General features: G+C 38.8%; 1 protein-coding gene across 2 annotated transcripts; it reads left to right on the top strand.

Moving 5' to 3' along the window:
• The first annotated feature begins 384 nt into the window (after positions 1-384).
• On the top strand, positions 385-19,288 carry CCDC190 (coiled-coil domain containing 190). 2 transcript variants are annotated; one of them, XM_077452626.1, is made up of 4 exons: positions 385-517; positions 9,403-9,604; positions 13,678-13,747; positions 15,904-19,288. In XM_077452626.1, exons 2-4 carry the CDS (start codon positions 9,415-9,417, stop codon positions 16,502-16,504), a joined length of 861 nt encoding a protein of 286 aa, XP_077308752.1. In that variant the 5' UTR covers positions 385-517; positions 9,403-9,414; the 3' UTR covers positions 16,505-19,288. The 2 variants fall into 2 exon arrangements, with proteins under 2 accessions (XP_077308752.1, XP_077308750.1); XM_077452624.1 differs by having other exon boundaries at positions 445-767.
• The last annotated feature ends 1,026 nt before the right edge of the window (positions 19,289-20,314 follow it).

Raw genomic sequence — 20,314 nt, 5'->3', positions numbered from 1 at the left:
ATAATTGTTTTGATGTTCTAGTTCAAAGACTAGATAAAATTGGTTACCACACCACCCATGTGCAAGAGCTTCAAGCTCCAGTTCTGAACACTACTTGGTCTACTGTAGAATATAGTTTGATTCCTTTTTAAACTACCAAATTTAACAGCACAAATTGAATGCGAGTGCTAATAATATTTTTCTTGGAATCAAATCTGCCAAGCCTTTGTATTATTACCTTAACATTTGCCATGAACTAGTTATGCTTAGTTGGTGATTGGGACAGATGAGGCAGAAATAATGTTGTTAGTCTGTACTGGCTTCTACTTTATAACCTTGTTCTACCTGTACTGATAACAATGCATTGTGAAATCCACACTGTCTACAAAGTTATTTGCACATCTTTGTTTCCAGTGGGGTAACTATGGAATCCAACCTCCAATCAGTGATACCATACCTAGGAGAAGCAACCTCTCGCATAAATACAAGGGACATAAAGAAGCCTTATTGTCTTGGTTGTTATTAGCATCGTCACGCAGTAAGTTGGTAATGCTTTAATCACAACTTAAAGCCACTGCTTTTCACCTCCTGCATATACTTCAACTTTAGGAATTATACCATGGTATCTATAGAAATGCTGATTAGTTCAGACTGAGTGAACCCCTGAAAATGCAGCTCACCATGCTTTAACAAATTATACATGAAACACTACAATTCGCTTGTATTTTTGTTTCATTTCCTTTAAAGAAGGACTTTTTTTTTTTTTTTCCTCAAGCACCTGGTATTTGGTAAGAACAATTTTATATTTTATATTTTAATTGTATGTAATTTGTCATTTAGGATATATTTACTCAAGACATTCACAGTCATTCAATTTAAAAATCGATCAAAAATTAAATATACCAGTTTAAGTTGAGTAAAAATAAATCTGGCTGCTATGGTTTACTGTATTTGGACCAGTACTGCCCTTTGCAGTTTGCACAGCCTGGTTTTTCCTTTTCTTTATTTTTCAATGTTTGTATAATCTTTCCTTTGATTTGGTAATGCCATATTTTCTTAAGGTTCTTGTGTCATTTGTAAAGTCTATGCAATCACTAATTTCCTTAAATGTTTTTCATAAATATTGCTAAGTAATTAAATAAATTAGAAATATTTTTAAACACCTAAAACAATCTGTATATAATTTAATAGCAATATTTTCTTGGGAAATTAAATAATAAAATTGTCATATACAATAGAACTCTATAATTTTGCTCCTCAATCCAATGATTTCCAGGTCAGTTTTTACAGTCTTATCATCTATCCTTTGTAGCCTCTGAGGCTAAAAAAAAATAATTTCTCCCTCTTCTGCTACAATTTTTGTCTTTCTCTGTTCTTGCCTATTGAATGTGCTTAGAACAGAGATAGCACACAACACACTCCTGCGTATGATTTATATGTGTACAACACAAGAATCCACCAATTAGGAACAAATGTGTGGCTACTTAGCAGAGCTAGTGTGCACTAGGATATTTAAAGGGAAGACATACAGTAAGTTGTTTAACTCGCTTTATGTGATTAGTGACAGATAATGTGAGTGCTGGGGTGTGTTCTCATTGTTAGGTTACAAATGCTGGACAGAGTCTATTCGTTCTTGTGTGTGTTTAACCCAGGATTTGATTTAGGAAGCATTCCCATTTGGGGAAAAAATGAATTATAAGTAAGTGTTTTAGGAAGTGTGTATGTGTGTGTGTGTGTGTGTGTGTGTGTGGGGGGGGGGGGGGTCAGCTTTATATCCTGATGCTAAACCCATTACATAGGCAACAAGGGATCTTGAGCCTCTGCTGAGTGGGTGTCTAGATAGGACAGGGGGACATTGGAGGTGAAATACTCAAAACTCACACAACTTCTTGGGCTAGGGTGGGTGGGTCACAGCACGCAGAAGCATCATGCAGGATGTCTTTTGGTGGCCATAGCCCTGAAAGTAAGATATTTGAGCCTGATGGCTGTAGCAGAATCCTATAGGTTTGCATGGCCTGACTTATCAAACTGATAAATAAATGCCCCTCTAGGTGGGTGCACCACTTCTATGCCCCTAATGCAGTTTCTGCTTCTAACCTTGATATAGCAATGAGAGGGATAAACAATAGCACACTGATGATACATACAATTTCAACATCTTTATTAGGTAATTAAAAACATTTTGCAAAAAAAACCAAAAAACAACACAGCCCCACAATGAGATGTTTTTATTTAACCCATAAAGAGAATCAGGTTTTATTCATCATTGGTGTGCTGTCATTCTTCACTATCATCGTTATACCAAGATGGGTGTACCCTCTAAACCTAGGTGGGGATGAAGTTTGGATTTGCTTATGGGTTCAAAAGTCACAGTCCAGGCATATTTATGTGTAGATGCACTCAGGAGAATTTTTGCAAACCAAAACGCACTGCAGGGCCTCTAAACTTTGGTCAGCAGGCTTACAAGATCTATTTGATTAACCCAGCTCCTCGTTATTAAAAGAGGGGCACAGATTAGACATAGGGGTTTATTTACTAAAGGCAAATCCACTTTGTAATGCAAGTGCACTTGGAAGTGCATTTGGAAGTGCAGTCGCTGTAGATCTGAGGGGGGCATGCAAGGAAAATTAAAAAAACATAATTTTTGTTTGTACATGATTGAATGATAAAATCAGCAGAGCTTACCATGATTTCAGATCTACCCCTTTGATTTACAGCGACTGCACTTCCAAGTGCACTTGCAGTGCACTTGTAGTGCAGAGTTGATTTGCCTTTAGTAAATAAACCCCATAGTGTAAGTGAATTGGAAGCCGTTTTAGGAAAATCTGGCTAACGTAACAGCGATAAACTGGGGTCAGTTAGAAAACAATACTTTAATGCTGACCAGCTCTTTGGGCAACCAACCCCATTTGCTGACTTTTTTTTTCTTATTATGTTTTTTGTCTTTCATTTTATTTTATGGTGGACCCTTAGCCATCCATAGCAATTTTTTACCCTTTGCTGCAAGGCCTCCATCTAAAAAAATTGCTTTTGTTTCAGAAGTAGGTGGTGATTTTCATTTATTTTGGAGGTATATTGTTTTTTTTATTTTATGTTTATAAGGCTTTTAGGTTAAACTGTTTTTCTTTTGTTTGTTTGTTTTCTGAAAAGCTTCCCCTAAATAAGTGGGCATGCCTATGTAAATATAGCCTAGGTGCTCTGTTAATGGCCATTTATGTTTAATGCTTTCAGGAAACTCTTTGCCTATACTCATTTTCTATAGTACATCCCAGTCAATTCTCCCTCATTAGGATGTGCTGCTGCTGGCATGCTTTACACTGCTCTATACTCTAGGGCAGTAATGGCGAACCTTGGCACCCCAGATGTTTTGGAACTACATTTCCCATGATGCTCTACTACACTGCAGAGTGCAGGAGCATCATGGGAAATGAAGTTCCAAAACATCTGGGGTGCCAAGGTTCGCCATCACTGCTCTAGGGTGTCACAAAACATATAAACTTATTGTGCAATAATAACAAAACATATAAACCTTTTGTGCAATAATAAAAAAAGCAAAAAGTCGAAAAAAGTGAGGGATTTCCATCCTTACACAGGCATATAAGCTGCTGTATTGGTAGCCATTTTCTCTGGTGAGTTTTGAATTCACTTGATGTTGGTGGCACTGGCTGAACATCTGAGCACTTTAAGAAGTATCTTCACGTATATTGGTGTTGCTGTGCCAAGTGTATTCTTCATCACTTATAAACATGGTGGAACTTATTCTTTGTCCCTTTTGGACTTTTTATTATTGCACAACAAGTTTATATGTTTTGTATATTGGCGCTACACTATTGTTTTCTATTTATTGTTTAAGGTTGGATATACTACCTTTTAGTGCTAGCAGCCTCATCTATATTTCTTTATAACACAGCACAGATTTTTTCACGTATACTTTTTTGACAGTATTTTGTCCTAAAGATAGCCTAAATTTGCCAAGATTTACCACCCTTCAATATACTTTTAATGGGAGTTGCCAAACCCCTAAGCAAACTGATCCCAAGCAGATGTGCCTATCACTAGCCGCCTCCTTGTTTGTTAAAACCAGCTAGTATGTGGCTTCCTTTGTGATAATACATCTAATACATCTGTTACCTCTGAATGTCACTATATTTCCTTGGTTGATTAGTTTGCCTGAGTGAGTCCAGCTTCTTCATTTTCAAAGGGTAAATCACTGAATTGTATGATTATATCATACCGAAGCCTGAAACATAATTCCATGCTTCCTCAGAATAGCTTGTGTTGTATACAATATACCTTGAGTAGTCATCAATGAATGAGATGATAAAAATACATTTTCTTTCCTGGAGTCTGTGCTTTCATAGGACTGAGTGAATTTGGTCCAGGGGCTGTTGGGCTCTCCTGTTGCTACATTTGGGAAAAGTTTTCTTGGCAATTTTGCTTTTACACAACTTGTACACTTCAGCATTTGACTACATGGGTCCTTTTTTATGCCACTGGCATGCTGATCTTTTTGATCCTCTTTGAGATTGTGAACCACATCAAGTCAGCTGATACAGTTCATCGGTGATTATTCTTTTAACTAGTATGTGGCTTCCTCTTGTGATAATACATCTGTTACCTCTGAGGCCGCGTACACACGTGGGGACTGTTCGCTGAAACTGTCCGCTGAAACCAAGTTTCAGCGGACAGTCCGCTCGTGTGTGGGCTTTCAGCGGACAGTTTCAGCGAACAGTCCGCTGAACAAGGTTTTTCGGAAATTCCGAAAAACTGTCCGCTGAAACCTTGTTTCAGCGGACAGTCCCCGCGTGTGTAGGCTTGTTCGTCAAACAAAGTTGCGCGCATGCTCAGAAAGGATTTTCACGCCGAAAGTTATAATGCAGTGTATAGGACGTCGTATTTTTCGTCCCGTCGTACGTGCCGTTCACGTCATCGCGCACGGTTTCAGCAAACTGTTCGTCCGTCGTGTGTGGCCATGTCCGTCCATGCTAATTTTGAGCGGACTGTTTGCCGAAACTGTTTGACGGACAAAGTTGGGCGAACAGTCCCCGCGTGTGTACGCGGCCTGAATGTCACTACATTTCCTTGCTTGGTGAGCTAACATCGCTCTTCCTAGGCAAGGGATTGTCAAGCAAATGGAATGGGGGGCTGGGCATTGCCTTGAAGAGCATGTACCAAAGAGAAAGCATACTTAAAATAAAACATTAACAAAGCAAAAAAAATTTTTTAAATAACATGCCTGGAGGTTGCCCTGGACCTGCCTATGAAATGGTTCATCTGCATGACGTATACAATCTACTGGAGTAAAACTGATGTTAACCAAGAAATTACAATGCAGTTAAAATGCAGTTTTAATTGCCGGTAAATGACAGCTCCCAGCCTCTTTGTTCTGCTTGTTAACAAAGCAGCTGGGAATTACCTTCATCTATACCAGACCCTTATCCTACATGAGGATTTAGTATATATGTTAATGGGGGACCTCACACTAAAAACAAAAACACTGTGAGGTTCCCTTTAAAAAATACCAGTACATACCAAACCCTTTTACTTAATGAGAATTAGTTATGGATGCCAAGGGGGACCCCATGCAAAAATAAAAAAAAAGGCATTTTGTCACTCTAAATTCACCATGACATTTTTGACCAAAACTGGTCATATTCATATTTGATTAAAGATGTCAGCTGGAAGACGGTCCATTTTGTTTGAATTTTACTGCAGGGTCCAGGAGCTGTCATTTTCAGGTTCGTGAGCAACAAATCAGTTGTATTGATTGTTTTTTTTCTTTTAGTTCATGGTGATTGACGAGGACCTACATTTCTGAGCAATGGGATTGATGATGGATTTACATTGTGGGATTTTTTTTAATTAGTTGAGGATACTGGACATAGTACACATGTCCAAAAAAATGTATTGAAAGTACACAGGTTGTGTCTGCCTTGTCCTGCCCTGCTGCTGCTCACACCTCCCACTTCCTGGCAACTCTCCGCTCCTTAAAGAGGAAGTAAACCCTGATGAGTTTACTTCCGCTTTGATTCCCTGCAAAGGTAAAGCATAATGGACTACTATGCATCGCATAGTAGTCCATTATGTGTCACTTACCTGACACAGGAGCCAGCCAAATATCCCCTTGTGTACAGAGCCTCCATCTTCTTGGTGGGTCTCACTGCTCCACCGCTGTCATTCGACAGAGCCGCAATGACGCCACTCCCGCGCACGGGAGCCGCCACTCGCGGCATATCGCTGTTAACTGTGGCGCGCTCAGTGCGCCTGCACGCCGCTGTCTATGGCGCATGCGCCGTAGACAACGGTGCCTGTCTTTTGGCAAATATCTCCAAAATCGTGTAGGTTTAAGAGATATTTCTTGGACCTACAGGTAAGCCTTAATCTAGGCTTACCTGTAGGTCAAAGTGGTTTGTAAGGGTTTACAACCACTTTAAGTCAAAGCCATGAAGTTTAATCAGGTGTGGTGCTACTAAATTATACCAATATTATGCTTGCTGTGATTCTTTGCAATCCCAAATTACACACTTATTCCTACTAAACAATAAAGTAAAGGTGTAATCAATGTGCAGGCAGTGATATAATTAGGAGTGTCAGTGCGCAGAGTTTACATTTTAATCTGTAAAGCCATGAGTTGCTGTGTGACTACAGCAGCACTTGCAGCTGCTGAAATAAACAAAAAAATATATATATATATATTTTACGAATGCCGTTCAGATGCAAAATAGAGAGATACAAAGTAACATTCAATTTCATTATTCTGCAGACAAGAGGGATCAGCTTCAATCGAAAGATGAAGCAACCATAAAGTGTTACTAAACTCACATCAGTGTGTAAATGCAGTAAAGCAGAACCTATAGGGTTAATCCTCTGCATTGTATAAAAAGGCTGTTTGATCCTGTCTTCTCTGATCTGCATCTTCTTCCACAGTCCCAAATCCATCTGCTGATAGAACAGAACCTTGGGGGCAAGCTGCACATGCTCAGTTTGGTGTGTATTACTAGAGAATTTTCTTTCTTGGGAGGGTGATCAGCACAGGGCCAATCAGCACTGTCCAGACAGAAAGTCAGGGGTCCTGCAGCCTCATAGGACAGTCAGAGCAGAATGAAAACTCCTCCTACAAAATTAAACAAGTGCTCAGTCAGACACTTGATAGAGGTCACAAGACTGCTCTACCTTCTGATGAGTTAAGGTATTTAGCAGTTTTTATTTACTATTTCCATGTTCTGTGGGAGACCAGATATAGTGAATACTAGGTCCTGGGTTTAATAAAACTTTAAAAAGGAAATACAATTAGTTTTTTTAAATAACATTTTTCTCTATTTTAATTTTTTTAACCCTTAGTTTACCCTAAGGCCTTAATTGACTCTTCTTCTCTTTCCTTTGATCTATTTTTCTCTTGCTGACTTTTTTCGTTTATTTTATTGACCATTAATGTTTATTGTTTCATTTTTATATATATTTTTTTTTTAAATTCATTTTTTTGTGTCATATTAAACAAATTAGAAATTTGCATTAAAAAAATTATATTGGAACATAAATTCCACAAAAATAATTATGGGATACCAAAATTAGTGTGTGCTGTGACTTGCCTCCAGCATTGTTCCTGTTTTTTTTGCTGGAGGCTGCCTTTTTTGCTGAAACCCAGAGCCCCTGAGCAGCAGTAAATCCTTAGTCTGTGAGCAGATGGGACGGTGACAAAAAAGAGAGAGCAATTGGGCATGCACAGAGCAGAGTGAGACAGTGTATTTCTGGATTTTAAACAGTATAGACACTTATTTTCAATGTCTTACATTGCTATACCTGCAATAGAGGCCAGCATGAAGTCATCTACCAGGACGAAAATGCCACTTTACACTATTTTGTTATTGTAATGCGGTATTAAACCCATAGTTTTAATTGTATTAAATCACAGCTAATTCTTAGATTTAGTGACTGCATTAGTATTCCTTTTTTTAAGCTTTTTTTCCATTATTTTGACCTGGTGATCCAGCCAGTAAGTCTGTTATTTTTCAACTTATTTTAACAGATCAAGCTGTCCAGGCACAGTAGCAGTTAGAGGGTTGAGACAAACTGTTTAATACTGACAATGATCGGCTTTTATTTATGTCCCAAGAGGAAAAGTAACTGTTGCTGAAACAACACTACCCTCTCCCCATACTGACAATGCTGCTATCCAAAAGTGTCTGCTTTACTCCCTCATACAGAATTCACACACTCTAATGCCACGTACACATGGCCAGAATTTCCGATGTAAGCAGTCCGATGGGAGCTTTTCATTCTGATTTTCCGACGGTGTGCATGCCCAACAGTCTTTTTCTGTCGGCATTTCCGACGGTCTTTAGATTGAGAGCCTGTTCTTAATTTTTCCGACGGAAAACCTTTCTATCGGATTTTTCGATCATGTGTATGCAATTCCGACACTCAAAATTCCGACGCATGCTCGGAAGCATTAAACTTCCCTTTTATAGTGCCGTTGAACATGTTGTATGTTGCGGTGTTATTGACCATCGGAATTTGGTGTGACCGTGTGTAGGCAAGACAGTTTGAGTGAAATTCCGTCGGAATTCCAACAGGAAAACCATCAGAGCTTTTTCTGACAAGAATTCCGATCGTGTTTACGCAGCATAAGGCTTGGTTCATACTACTGAGATGTGATTTTGGCTCAATTTGCAGTGTGATTATGTAGTACGACTTTGGTTGGATTTTGGATGTGGCTTGCATAGTCTATGAAGCTAAATTGCACTGTAAATCGCAAAGGACCCTTTCTCAAAGTCGCATTGCAACACAAACTGAAAACGCTATTCACATCATTTTTATTATTCAACGCAAACTCACCCATCTAGTCATGTCTCCACTCTTTATTTTGTTGAGAAATCACCCCCTAGCATTTCTAGCTGCAGCCACCCCGAGTAAAGGCAGATGATTCATGCAGCATTTACTTCCTGGAATCCATCTACCCTTAGCTCAGGCCTGCAGACAGAAGTAAGTGCTTAGCAAATAAAGTCCCTGGGATGTATGACATGATTTTGGCCTAGGCCAGAAACCAGGAAGCAACTGAATAACTGTAAAAACAAAAAAGGTTAAAACAAGTAAATATAATATATTTCCCAAGGCTAACTAATGCTAGCAGCATAAGGATTACAAATAGGCAATGTTGATTGAAAGAGTTTAGTTCAACTTTAAGACTGGAAAATGAAATGGAAAAGTTACTGGTTGCCATGTACAAAAGAAGGTCTATCTGTCATAAAGCAAAGGGTTTGATATCCTGTGTTAAAAGAAGATTTTGGGAGGAGAAGATAAGAAAAGTTGTTTTTCTCAGTTCTGAGAATTTGGCGGTCTCACTTATTTTTATATGATGTAATTGCTCTTATATTGGTACAAAAAGTCCACCCATCAATGCCCTCTTGTGTATATTTCTCTCAGGTACTTGCAGATATGAATCGTTCCAGGTTACTTGGGAACACTGCAGATAAGCAATGGGAAGCAGAAAGACGTGGCGCTAAAAGGGCAGAGGCCAGACTTAGCAATGGGATCCAGGAAATTAAGGAAGCTCAAAATTATCACATAAATAGCATGACTAAAGAACAAAAACGACTGCAAAAGGATCTCATCAGAATCAAGCAAGGTAAGATCTACAGATCATTGCGTTTGGAAATGTAAAGTACGTATGTGCTGTACAAAAAAGCAACAAAGGCCAAAACATTTGTGGTGAGTACTTTTTGCAGCATCCTCCACGCTGTTTCTGGAACTGGCTACAACCATGATAGCAAAGCTGCTTTCTGGAGCTTTGTGTTACAGCACCTAGAAGGTAAATTGGGTATGGGCCAGGATTAACTACAATGTAGTCTTGTAGGATCAACCAAAAATAACCAAAATGATGATATGAGCAGCAAATATAAAGCTACCTTCTGCTCTGTTGGGTAGACATGCCCCAGAATACAGGCATATTTTGGGTATTTTTTAACTACATGTACATGTGCACATATCTGTTGGAACCTGTGCTAAAGTGTTCAGTTGTATTTTGGCGAAAGCTAACACATCAATTCTCAGCTGCTGATCACAGTCATTTAGGCTGGATTAGGACCTCCGACGGATGTGGCTCCCAGCAAGCGGTGTGTCCCTGTTTACCATTTCAGGGACGAATCAGAGACAAATTTTTGCCTAAATTCAGCCCTGAAATGGAGCCAAAGACACACATGACCCCTGTTCAAGCCGCTCTGCAGCTACAAAGGAGATATGTGAACCAGGTCCATAGAGAGCCGGTCACAATCTCCTGTCATGCGAATTAAATTCAGGTAAACACGCACCAAATACGCAAAGGTGTGAACCCAGCATGATCACCTGACAAAGCAGTGTTTTTATTAAGATGACAAGGGAAAAGTGGGTCCCTACCTGAAAGAGTTTACAGGAAAATACTTGATATCATATGTAAAGGAGTTGGCAATGGCTGCAGGTGGTGGCAGCTGTTTACTTATTAAAGAAGAGTTGGGTTCTCCTAAAGTATATAAAGGATAGTAAAAAATCTAATAGGAATAAGAATGTGAATCAGGTCTGTCTGGAATACATCTTGGAGCCATGAATGGGAAAGAGGGAGACATTTTTCATGAAGTGAAAATGGTGGAGTACGTGAAGGGGTGCACTTGAAACCAAATCATTCTAACTTGAAGTTTGCTAGGTTGAGAGGAACCACACAGAAGGTTTGCCAGAGAGATACATAACAAGAATAGTAAGAAGAAGAAATCACGTAGCAGAACTAGAGGGACTTGTGTATTTTTTCAACCAGACTAACTATGCAACTATGTAACTATGTAATTCATGATAGATTGTAGAGCTTAGAGTCTAGTTAGGGGATGACTTAACAGGAGGATTCTTTAGCAGTCAAGTCATGAAATGACATAGGCACAAACTCAGACAATGTATACTACACCCCTAATGATAGCCCATTTCTCAAAAGGAGGTCAACAGTAGTGCTGTTACCTTGAGAAAAAGGCACTCAACATTGGAGATCAGTGATGTCACACATTCCAAAATAAAAGCCACGTGAAACCTATTCTGAAATGACAAGTCCCCTCAGGCTAGACAAGATACTTATGATAGACAGTGTTAGAAGAGTTGTAAAAACACTCTGCAAAGCCTAACAACCCATTGCAGAGCGATATACAGCAGAAGCCAGAATTTCTCATTAAAGAAGGCTTAGGCAGGCCATATATTGTGCATTTTTTTCCCTTTAACCAAGCGGAGAATACAACAGCCATCAGGGAAGATTCCTTCATTCATACTGTTTAGCATAGATGAGGTTATAGAGGGAAATCCTTAAGACTGCAGGGCTTTAGGAGGAAATCTTAATGTGTATGGACGGCCTAAGACCACACAGTTTGATTTTCAATCAAATGATTGCATGGAAATGCTTAATAATAGTTTGGCAGTACATTATTTCTTGCCATCATTGAATCAACTAATTTAGTTGGAAAGCTCTTAAAATTGTATCCAGTCCCATTCTTTGTAGTACCTCTCAGGGGTACTAAGCAGGTTTTATTGAAAAATGTATAATTTTTCCCAAACTAAAACCAGATTTACAGTTAGAATTTCATTCAAGAAAAATGTTTCATCCTGTTTTTCAAATTATCTTGTCACTACAGTCAAAAGCAAATGTCAATGTGATTCCAATAACAATAACAAAACAAAATATTTCAAATGAAACTCTAAAGCTCCATACAAACGATGCGAAAACAGGAAGTAAAACTTCATCCGATAAACGATCTGACGATTTTCTGATTGTTAGTATGGTGCTTTCAACAGCTGATTGTGATTTTTCGTACAACAAAAGCTGGATGTGCAGACTATAAAATTTTAATCGTATGTGAACACAACATCCGATTTTCGTATAATTAGCACGGTTTCCATCTGAAAAAAATCATAAGAGCAAGTCTATGCATGCTCAGAAACAAAAGAATACATACAAAACAATTCAACACATTACATCACTTACGAAGTTGAATTCTGTCATACGAAAAATTTTGTATGGTGAGTAACCTCTTCACTTTTGACGAGACTAACATGCAACAAAAAACGGATGAACAGTCATACCGAAATCTGATCGTGTGTACGAGGCTTAAAGTGGTTGTAAACCCTTACAAACCACTTTGACCTACAGGTAAGCCTAGATTAAGGCTTACCTGTAGATCCAAGAAATATCTCCTAAACCTACACGGTTTAGGAGATATTTGCCAAAACACAGGCACTGCTGTCAATGGCGATATGCCGCGAGTGGCGGCTCCCGTGCGCAAGCACAGGAGCGACATCATCGCGGTTTCATCGAATGACAGCGCCGGAGCAGCGAGACTCACCGAGAAGATGGAGGCTCCGTACACAAGGGGACAGCGGTGACATCGCTGGCTCCTGTGTCAGGTAAGTGACACATAATGAACTACTATGCGATGCATAGTAGTCCATTATGCTTTACCTTTGCAGGGAATCAAAGAGGAAGTAAACCCATCAGTGTTTACTTCCTCTTTAAGTGTTCATGGCCAGCTTAACTTATTAATTATGTCACTATAACTCATGACCAAGCACAAGAGATAAGATAAACAGAGCCAGGCTGTTGCCAAACTCTGACATTATACCCATTTTATTTTTGCCATGGATTCAAGTCTGGCCACCTACAAGCATGTTGAAAGATTCCACTTATATGCATCCTACTATGCCAATGGGGAATGCTCCTCAAATCTAAACTTCCTTCCCCCATCTTATAGTAACTGGTGTTTGGCCATTTAAAATGTGTTCCCAATGTACCAACTGAACAGAGGCTGGTCTGCCAAGTATGACAAAATTTGGTTTGCATGGTTATGCTCCACCTGAACCTACGTCCCTCCCACCCACCCTGACCCTTCTCTCTCCCCTTTACAAACTTTTCTATACAGCAAGATGCCTTTGTATACATACAGTAGCTACTGTCTCTATATACCCTCCCCTATATATATTATATACCCTATAATATTGAATAATATTGTTGTAAATCAGTCATTGGCAATGACTAACTTTTCAAAACGAATACTGTATCACACCCTTTGAGAACTCTGTATGTTTCACTCTTAAGGAAATACTGTATATCTATGCTATATAAATGTTATTTTTGGAAAACTTTTAATAAAGATTACTGTTAAAAAAAAGCACAGCCAGACAGGGACACTTGTTTCTCTGTCTAAAGAATTAGTTGCATTTTTTGTCACTTGAACTTAAGTTATATAAACAATATGTTGACATAAGCTTTCATGACATACAGTATGTAAAATTATAGGAATGAAAATGAAAGCAATAGAATAGTATGCATTAAATTTGCAAATAGAATATAATGCTCATTAAAAATAGTGAATACAATCTTCTATACCATGCAATGAAAGTGCTATTTTTTGTTTAATTGGAAAGAACCTTTAATACTTCCATAGAAAGGCCATTGGGAAAATGTTGGGCTTTACATATTTATTCAGAAGGGAAGAATAATTGGATGTGCTGCTGACAAGAGCTAGTTGGTATAACTGAACCGCATAATTATAACTAGAATCCAATTTGCTGCTGTATAAAAGCAAACCTTTTTTTTTTTTTACAGAACAGTCTCATTATTGTTAAAATTTTAAAGGGCGGTTATCATTAATCCTGTAGTTATGTACCAATACTGAACGGCTCTATATGTATTTTCAGCTACTCTTAGGAAAACCACAAGCCCTACAACTGCTAAAGAAAACCATAAAAGTTCATTTCAAAATGAAAGGTAAGGAGAATATTTTATCAGCAGAAGTGTGCCTGTCTATTGAAGATTAAAGGTATAAGATCTACAAAGTTTGCTTGAGAGCCGGTTCACACAGAGGCAGCACAACTTGCAGCGCGACTGCCTCAGGCGAACTGCACACGACTTCAGCGGCGGCTTGCAAAATGACTTCTGTATAGAAATCAATGCAAGTCGCCTGAAGTCGTAGTACAGGAACCTTTTTGAGTGACTTGAGTCGCTCCTATTAGAACTGTGTCGCCTGACAAGTCGCCTCTGTGTGAATCGGCTCTAAGTGTATTAAAAAAAAAAAAATTTACTGTATACACTGACACAATATGTGTTCATTTAAAACTAATAAAATTGAATTCTGCTGTAAGAAGAAAAAACATCCCCTGAAGCTTACATTTAAAAAATGCATAGTTAAGTACAGTAGAAGGTATGTTTTTAGCTTCCAAGCAGAACTTACCGCATCCCTACAAGATGAAGGGGGTATGAGGTTTTTTTCTTCAAATTACTTCTTGTGAGTAAAACAGGCTTTGCCTTCTGCACCCCCCTCCACCCCAATTAATACTGGATTCTACAGATCTTCCTGAGTGTGGCAATACCATTTGGTCAACACTGACCAGTTACTAGAGCTGCATGATTCTGGCTAAAATGAGAATCACAATTTTTTTGCTTAGAAGATAGATCACGATTCTCGCGGCGTAACATCATCTTTCACATTAACCTCCCTGACGGTATTCTCAAGTCTGGCTCGGGGGAATTTTTTTTACCATTAGCGATAACCCCGAGCCAGACTTGGGACCGCATTGCTGGATCCAGGATGAGTGTGCTTATCTTGTTCCGTGGATCCAGCGATGTCCCCCCCGCTGTACGAGCGAGCTGTCCTCCGCTCGATCTATCACATCGCCGGGCTCCGTTCCCTGCGAGTGTTGCGACGCACAGGGACGGAGAAAGGCGCCAAATTTAAAAAGTAAAACACACACATTACATACAGTATAATGTAATCTTACAGATTACATTGCTGTATGTAATTATTTCACATCCCCTTTGTCCCTAGTGGTCTGCCCAGTGTCCTGCATGCAGTTTTATAATATAAAAACTGTTCTTTATACCTGGAAAATGGAGATTGTCCATAGCAACCAAAACTGTCCCTTTACATCAAAAATGGTTTTAGACCAGCTAGAAAACAGCGATAATAAATTGGAATCACTCGCAGAATTGAGTGATAGCGATTTGTGGGGAGATCCGTCATCAAATACTGAAAAGTAATGACAGCGACAATTCTGCAACTAAGCAAATTTCAGGGTTTTTGATTTGATTACATTATTGAATATTTTTTATTATTGTTATATTATTATTTGGTATAATTATTTATAGTTATTTATTATATTATAATTTATGATTTAATTTTCAAACTTTATCATACCCGGGATGTCTGCTAGACTCTGGTTTGGACAGATTTAAGTGAGTTATTCCTAAGAATTACAGGACTACAATTGGAGAATTTCTACTTGATACGCATAGGGAAGCCTGTTCACTTAAATGGGCTGCCTCATGCTCAACAATTGCCCCAAAGACACTCTAGAACTTTTTTTTAGCGCAGAGTGTGGTGCGATTTTTTTTTTTTTTTTTTTTACCATGCTTTTTGGTGCGTTTTCAATGTGTTTTTGAAATGTATGGTAAAGATTGCATTTTTCTGTGTGATTTGCCATGCGTTTGGAAATGCACAGATGTGAATGAAGCCTCATTGTTCTTGTGTAAACACATCAATTTTACTTTGAGGCCCCATTCACACCTAGCGTAGTGGGAGCGCACATTTCTTGGCTCCATTTTCCCATGACAGAATTCAAGTATATAAAGTATATATATCATTCACACATATTTTAAAATGTAAATATTTTAGTTTGAAAGATATTTATTAGGCTATCAAACAGAGGAAATCCTGTCATTATATTTTGCTTTCCCGTGTGTACACTAAAGCATAGCATTGCATCCCTTCTATAGTTCTACTTCTTAGAAAATGGCTCACTTTTGCTAGTATCTTCTAACGTTTATAAATACAAATATTGTTCTATATTGTCAGAAGATATGCGTCTATGATATAAAAATCTATATTTAATATATTAAAACATCTTATTCAATATTCTCTATTTAAGTACAAGAAACCAGCCGGCAGCTCATCCAGAAGGCCAGGTCGTCGCATCCGGCTCATCAATGACTCTTCAAATGCGTATTAATGACTTCATGGATGGTGTTAGCACCAGAAAGGCTAAGGCAGGTTCTGAAGTTACCCAGCAAAACGAAGCTGCATCTACAGTTTCTGATACCAGTACAACAGATTCAAAGGTTTCCTCTGCAAGGAGACTGAGCATATCCTCTGTAAAGGAAGGCACTACCAGCAAAAATGGTAGCATGCGAGGCATATCTTCTGAGCTTCCCATAGATTCAGGCAATAAAACACTTCCCTCAATGGTGAAGTCTTCAAATGAAGAGGTGCAAATAAAACCACCAGTCTTAGGTCCACAATTTATGAGGAGAAGAAGTTCTCTTTTTAAGGACAAGCCTTTATTTGATGAGGAAATCTATGCTCCAGATGGAGTACTTCGCACCCGCCACACAATGCCTGACTTTATGGAGTCTTTTGAAGAAGCACAACGTGCCAGATATATTCGCCATAAAGATAAACCCGAGTCAGAAAAAGAGCTGAGCTTGGCAGAAATTTTCCAAAGGAATAACAATGACACAAATAAACTTTAACAAGCATTAATCACAATATGGGGTCATAACACATAAAGACTCAACCAAAGATGTAGCATTAATAATCTTTGAAAATAATTCCTAAAGCAAGATGGTTATATTAGTTCATTTCATTTTGGTGTAATTGAATTTATTTTTTTAAATTTTCATTTTATTTTCAATCCATTAATCTAATCTAAAGAAAACAATTTGATTCTCCAAGAAATGTATGGGTATAACCTATAAGGAAATTCACAAATGCATACTATTAAATATTGTAAAAATATGTTAAAAAACTACATATATTGAAAGATACAGGCTTATACCTTGCAAAATAATCCTACATTATAATATTACAAACTGATATAAAATGAGATTCAATTTATTTTTAATAAACTATTACTACAGCCTGAAGCCTTGGTATTTTAAAATGTTAACTCCTCATACTTTTGTAAACAAGTTTTACTTTTAATCTCAAACTTTTGTATATGCATATTTAAATGAAATGATCCCTTGTGCTAGGCTATACTTAAACATGTTTGTATCATTTAATAAGCAATGCTATTCTCCACTGTCAGTATATTTAACACAAGATAATAGTAACAAAAGCTGCTCCTATAAAGAAAAGCAGCAACATCCTTGTTGTTGTTATATCATTTAGAGTGCATGAAAGCAAAAGGATCTAACCCTTTCCTATTCTTTTCAAAACTAAGGAAAATGTTGCCTTTACATGCACTTTAAGCTACTTACGGTATATCATATACATTATTTGATTTGAATCACGATTTATCCAAAGTAATGAAAATTAAGCATTATTCATGATTATCTATTCTGTATTATTTGAGATTATTTGCACAGCTTCTGCATTATTAATATATTCGTTTTTAGATTAGTTGGTAGTATGTCCTTGGCCCTTTGTAACTTCTGCCTGGGAACTTGGCACTTAAAGGGTAAGTTCACCTTTACAGAAAAATCCCTGTCTCATAAGGAGTTACGTATAGGATCATTCTAGTTGGTTGGTGCCGTCACATGGGCAGTGCCGACCAATCAGAGCCCACATGGTCCGTCCTGTCGTCGCGAGTGAGGAGGGGGGAGGGCAGTGGGGATTTCAAATCCCCAGACTGGTAAGGTGGCTATACAATCTGTCAGAATGGGTGATCGCTGGACTCCAGGTTGGGGGGGACCAGGTGCGATGGGGTGGGGATCCAGTGTAAGTTCACCTTACAGATTTTCTGTAAAGGTGAACTTACTCTTTAAGCCTAGTAGACATGGGCTGAATGTTGGGTGACATCGGCCAGTTCAATACAAACCTGCTGACATTCTGTCAGACTTGCATGCTGGAAAGCCAGTGAGCGACTGGTTCACTGATCAGTCAGTGCTCTAAGACAATGGCTGAGAGCACTGACCAGGGTGTCCCCCTGTCAGAACACAGTGGTTCAGTGGGAGAGACTCCAGGCAGGTGGTGTTGTGGTTGGGATTTGAACCAGTGACCCTTCTTACAGCTAGGTGAGAGTGCTAACCATTACACCACTGTGCTGCCCACAGACTTGAGAGACTAATTCCTGCATCAGTTTCATTTTACTTTTGATTAACAGTGGGTGAATTAGAAAGATGCTATTAGACTAAATACAGCCTATGGATCCTAGCACTGCCATAAGCTACATAGTTAGTAAGGTTGAATAAAGACACCAGTCCAACTGGTGTCTTTATTCAAGTGTGCATGTCTACAATTATCCCTATACACTGCTTCTTATTAAGATGCTCATCTATTGTATTATGATGTATTTAAGGTACCCATATAGCTCCATCAATTTACACATACATCACACACTCACATTAGTCCCTACCCTCAAGGAGCCCACAATCCAAGGTCCTCAACCTACATTCATACACTAGGGACAATTAACCTACCAGCATGTCTTTGGAGTGTGGGAGGAAACCCACGTAGGCACAGGGAGAACATGCAAACTACAGGCAGATAGTGTCATGGTTGGGATTTGAACCAGCGACCTGCTTTACTGCTAGGTGAGAGTGCTAACCTCTACACCACTGTGCCGCCCAACAGCAAGGTGAACCTAATGGGGAACTAGTGTCTCATTTCCTCATAAGGCCCCCACCACCCTACAAAATTCCTTGCCCACGCACCTATCAGTGTGAAGGACGCAGTGGCCAGAGGGAGCACATTAGTAAGGAGTGAGTAATATGGACACTCCAACTTCAATGCTAAGCTCCAAAAGATTCATGTACCTGTCTGACACCTGCTGTGATTGTATACAGAGGGAGTCTGTCAACAGGTCCCAGCCAATGATTCATGGCTGGGACCTGCTGATCGGCTGTGTCCAATCACAGCCCAGAGTTGACAAACAACACAGGGCTCTGTATAGAGGGAACAATCCGCTTTAGTAAAAATCATCACATAATACACACATTGTTAGGCAAACATTTATTCCCTTGATTACCCTAGATGTTAACCCCTTCCCAGCCAGTGTCAGTATTATCAGTGACACTAATGCAGTTATCAATGCTAATGTCAGTGGCAGTCAGTCAGTCCCCACTCAGTGTCAGATTGCCCACTGCACTTGCCAATCGCAGTCCCCGATTAGTAGTATAAAAAAAAAAAACATAGTTTGTAGACACTATAACTTGCATGCAAACCAATTAATATACACGTATCGTTTTTTTGTTTTGTTTTTATAAAAACGTAGCAGAATACATTTTGGCCTAAATTTATGAAATAATTTGATTTATTTTTTATTGGATATGTTGTATAGCAGAAAGTAAAAAATATATATTTTTTTTCCATAATTTTTTGTCTATTTTCATTTATATAATAAAATATAAAAAAACTCAGTGGTGATCAAATACCACCAAAAGACAACTCTCTTTGTGTGAAAAAATTATATAAATTGAATTTGGGTATAGCATTGCATGACCACACAATTACCTGTTAAATTAGAGCAGTGCTAAATAGCAAAAAAACCTTCCAGAGCTGAAGTGGATAATTCAAATTTATATCGTTTTTGCCTTAGTTGAGACCACATATAAAATATATTCATGATCGTACATGTTCGCAGAGTAATGCCCCGTAAACACGAGCGGAATGTCCGACAGAAAAAGTCAGACGGAAGCTTTTCATAGTATATTCTGATCAGGTGTATGTCTCATTGGACTTTGGTGTGATCGTGTGTACGCAAGACAGTTTCAGCGGAATTCCGTCGGAAAAACCTTCAGAGTTTATTCCGATGGGAAAACCAGTCGTGTGTACAGGGCATTACTGTCTTTACTGAAAAACGTACTCTGGATCCTTTTCTCTGTGCTCCCGGAGATGTGGTTAAGTGGGAACAGTTTTTCATGTGTGGTGGTGGACATGCCCTAAGGCAGGCGTCTTCAAACTACAGCCCTCCAGTTGTTCAGGAACTACAATTCCCACCATGCCTTGTCATGTCTGTGAATGTCAGAGTTTTGCAATGCCTCATGGGGCATATAGTTTGGTAACAGCTGGAGGGCCGTAGTTTGGTGTTCCCTGCCCTAAGGTTAAGTGATTCTGGAGTTCATTACCTGATAAATCCAGTTACCATGGTAAACATTACAAAGAATGCTCAGGTTGCCCTTCTAAATGAGCCACTTGAAAATAACCTTAAGAAAACTTAAATACTAATTGGTTGTCTCCATAGAGAGTCGGTCACAATCTCCTGCTATGCAAATTGGGTGCGGGGAAACCTGCATCCAATTCGCATAGGTGTGAACCCAGCCGGAATGTTGGACAGCTCCCTGGACAATTCCTTTAATGATCCGGTCTTGAACCACTCCTGTCTCCCCTGTTGCCATCCA

The sequence above is a fragment of the Lithobates pipiens genome, unplaced genomic scaffold (genome assembly GCF_037356315.1).
Source record: "Lithobates pipiens isolate NorthernLeopardFrog02 unplaced genomic scaffold, aLitPip1_a1.2 Scaffold_23, whole genome shotgun sequence".
Classification (NCBI taxonomy): Eukaryota; Metazoa; Chordata; class Amphibia; order Anura; family Ranidae; genus Lithobates; species Lithobates pipiens.
This window is presented reverse-complemented; position numbering and strand designations above follow the sequence as displayed.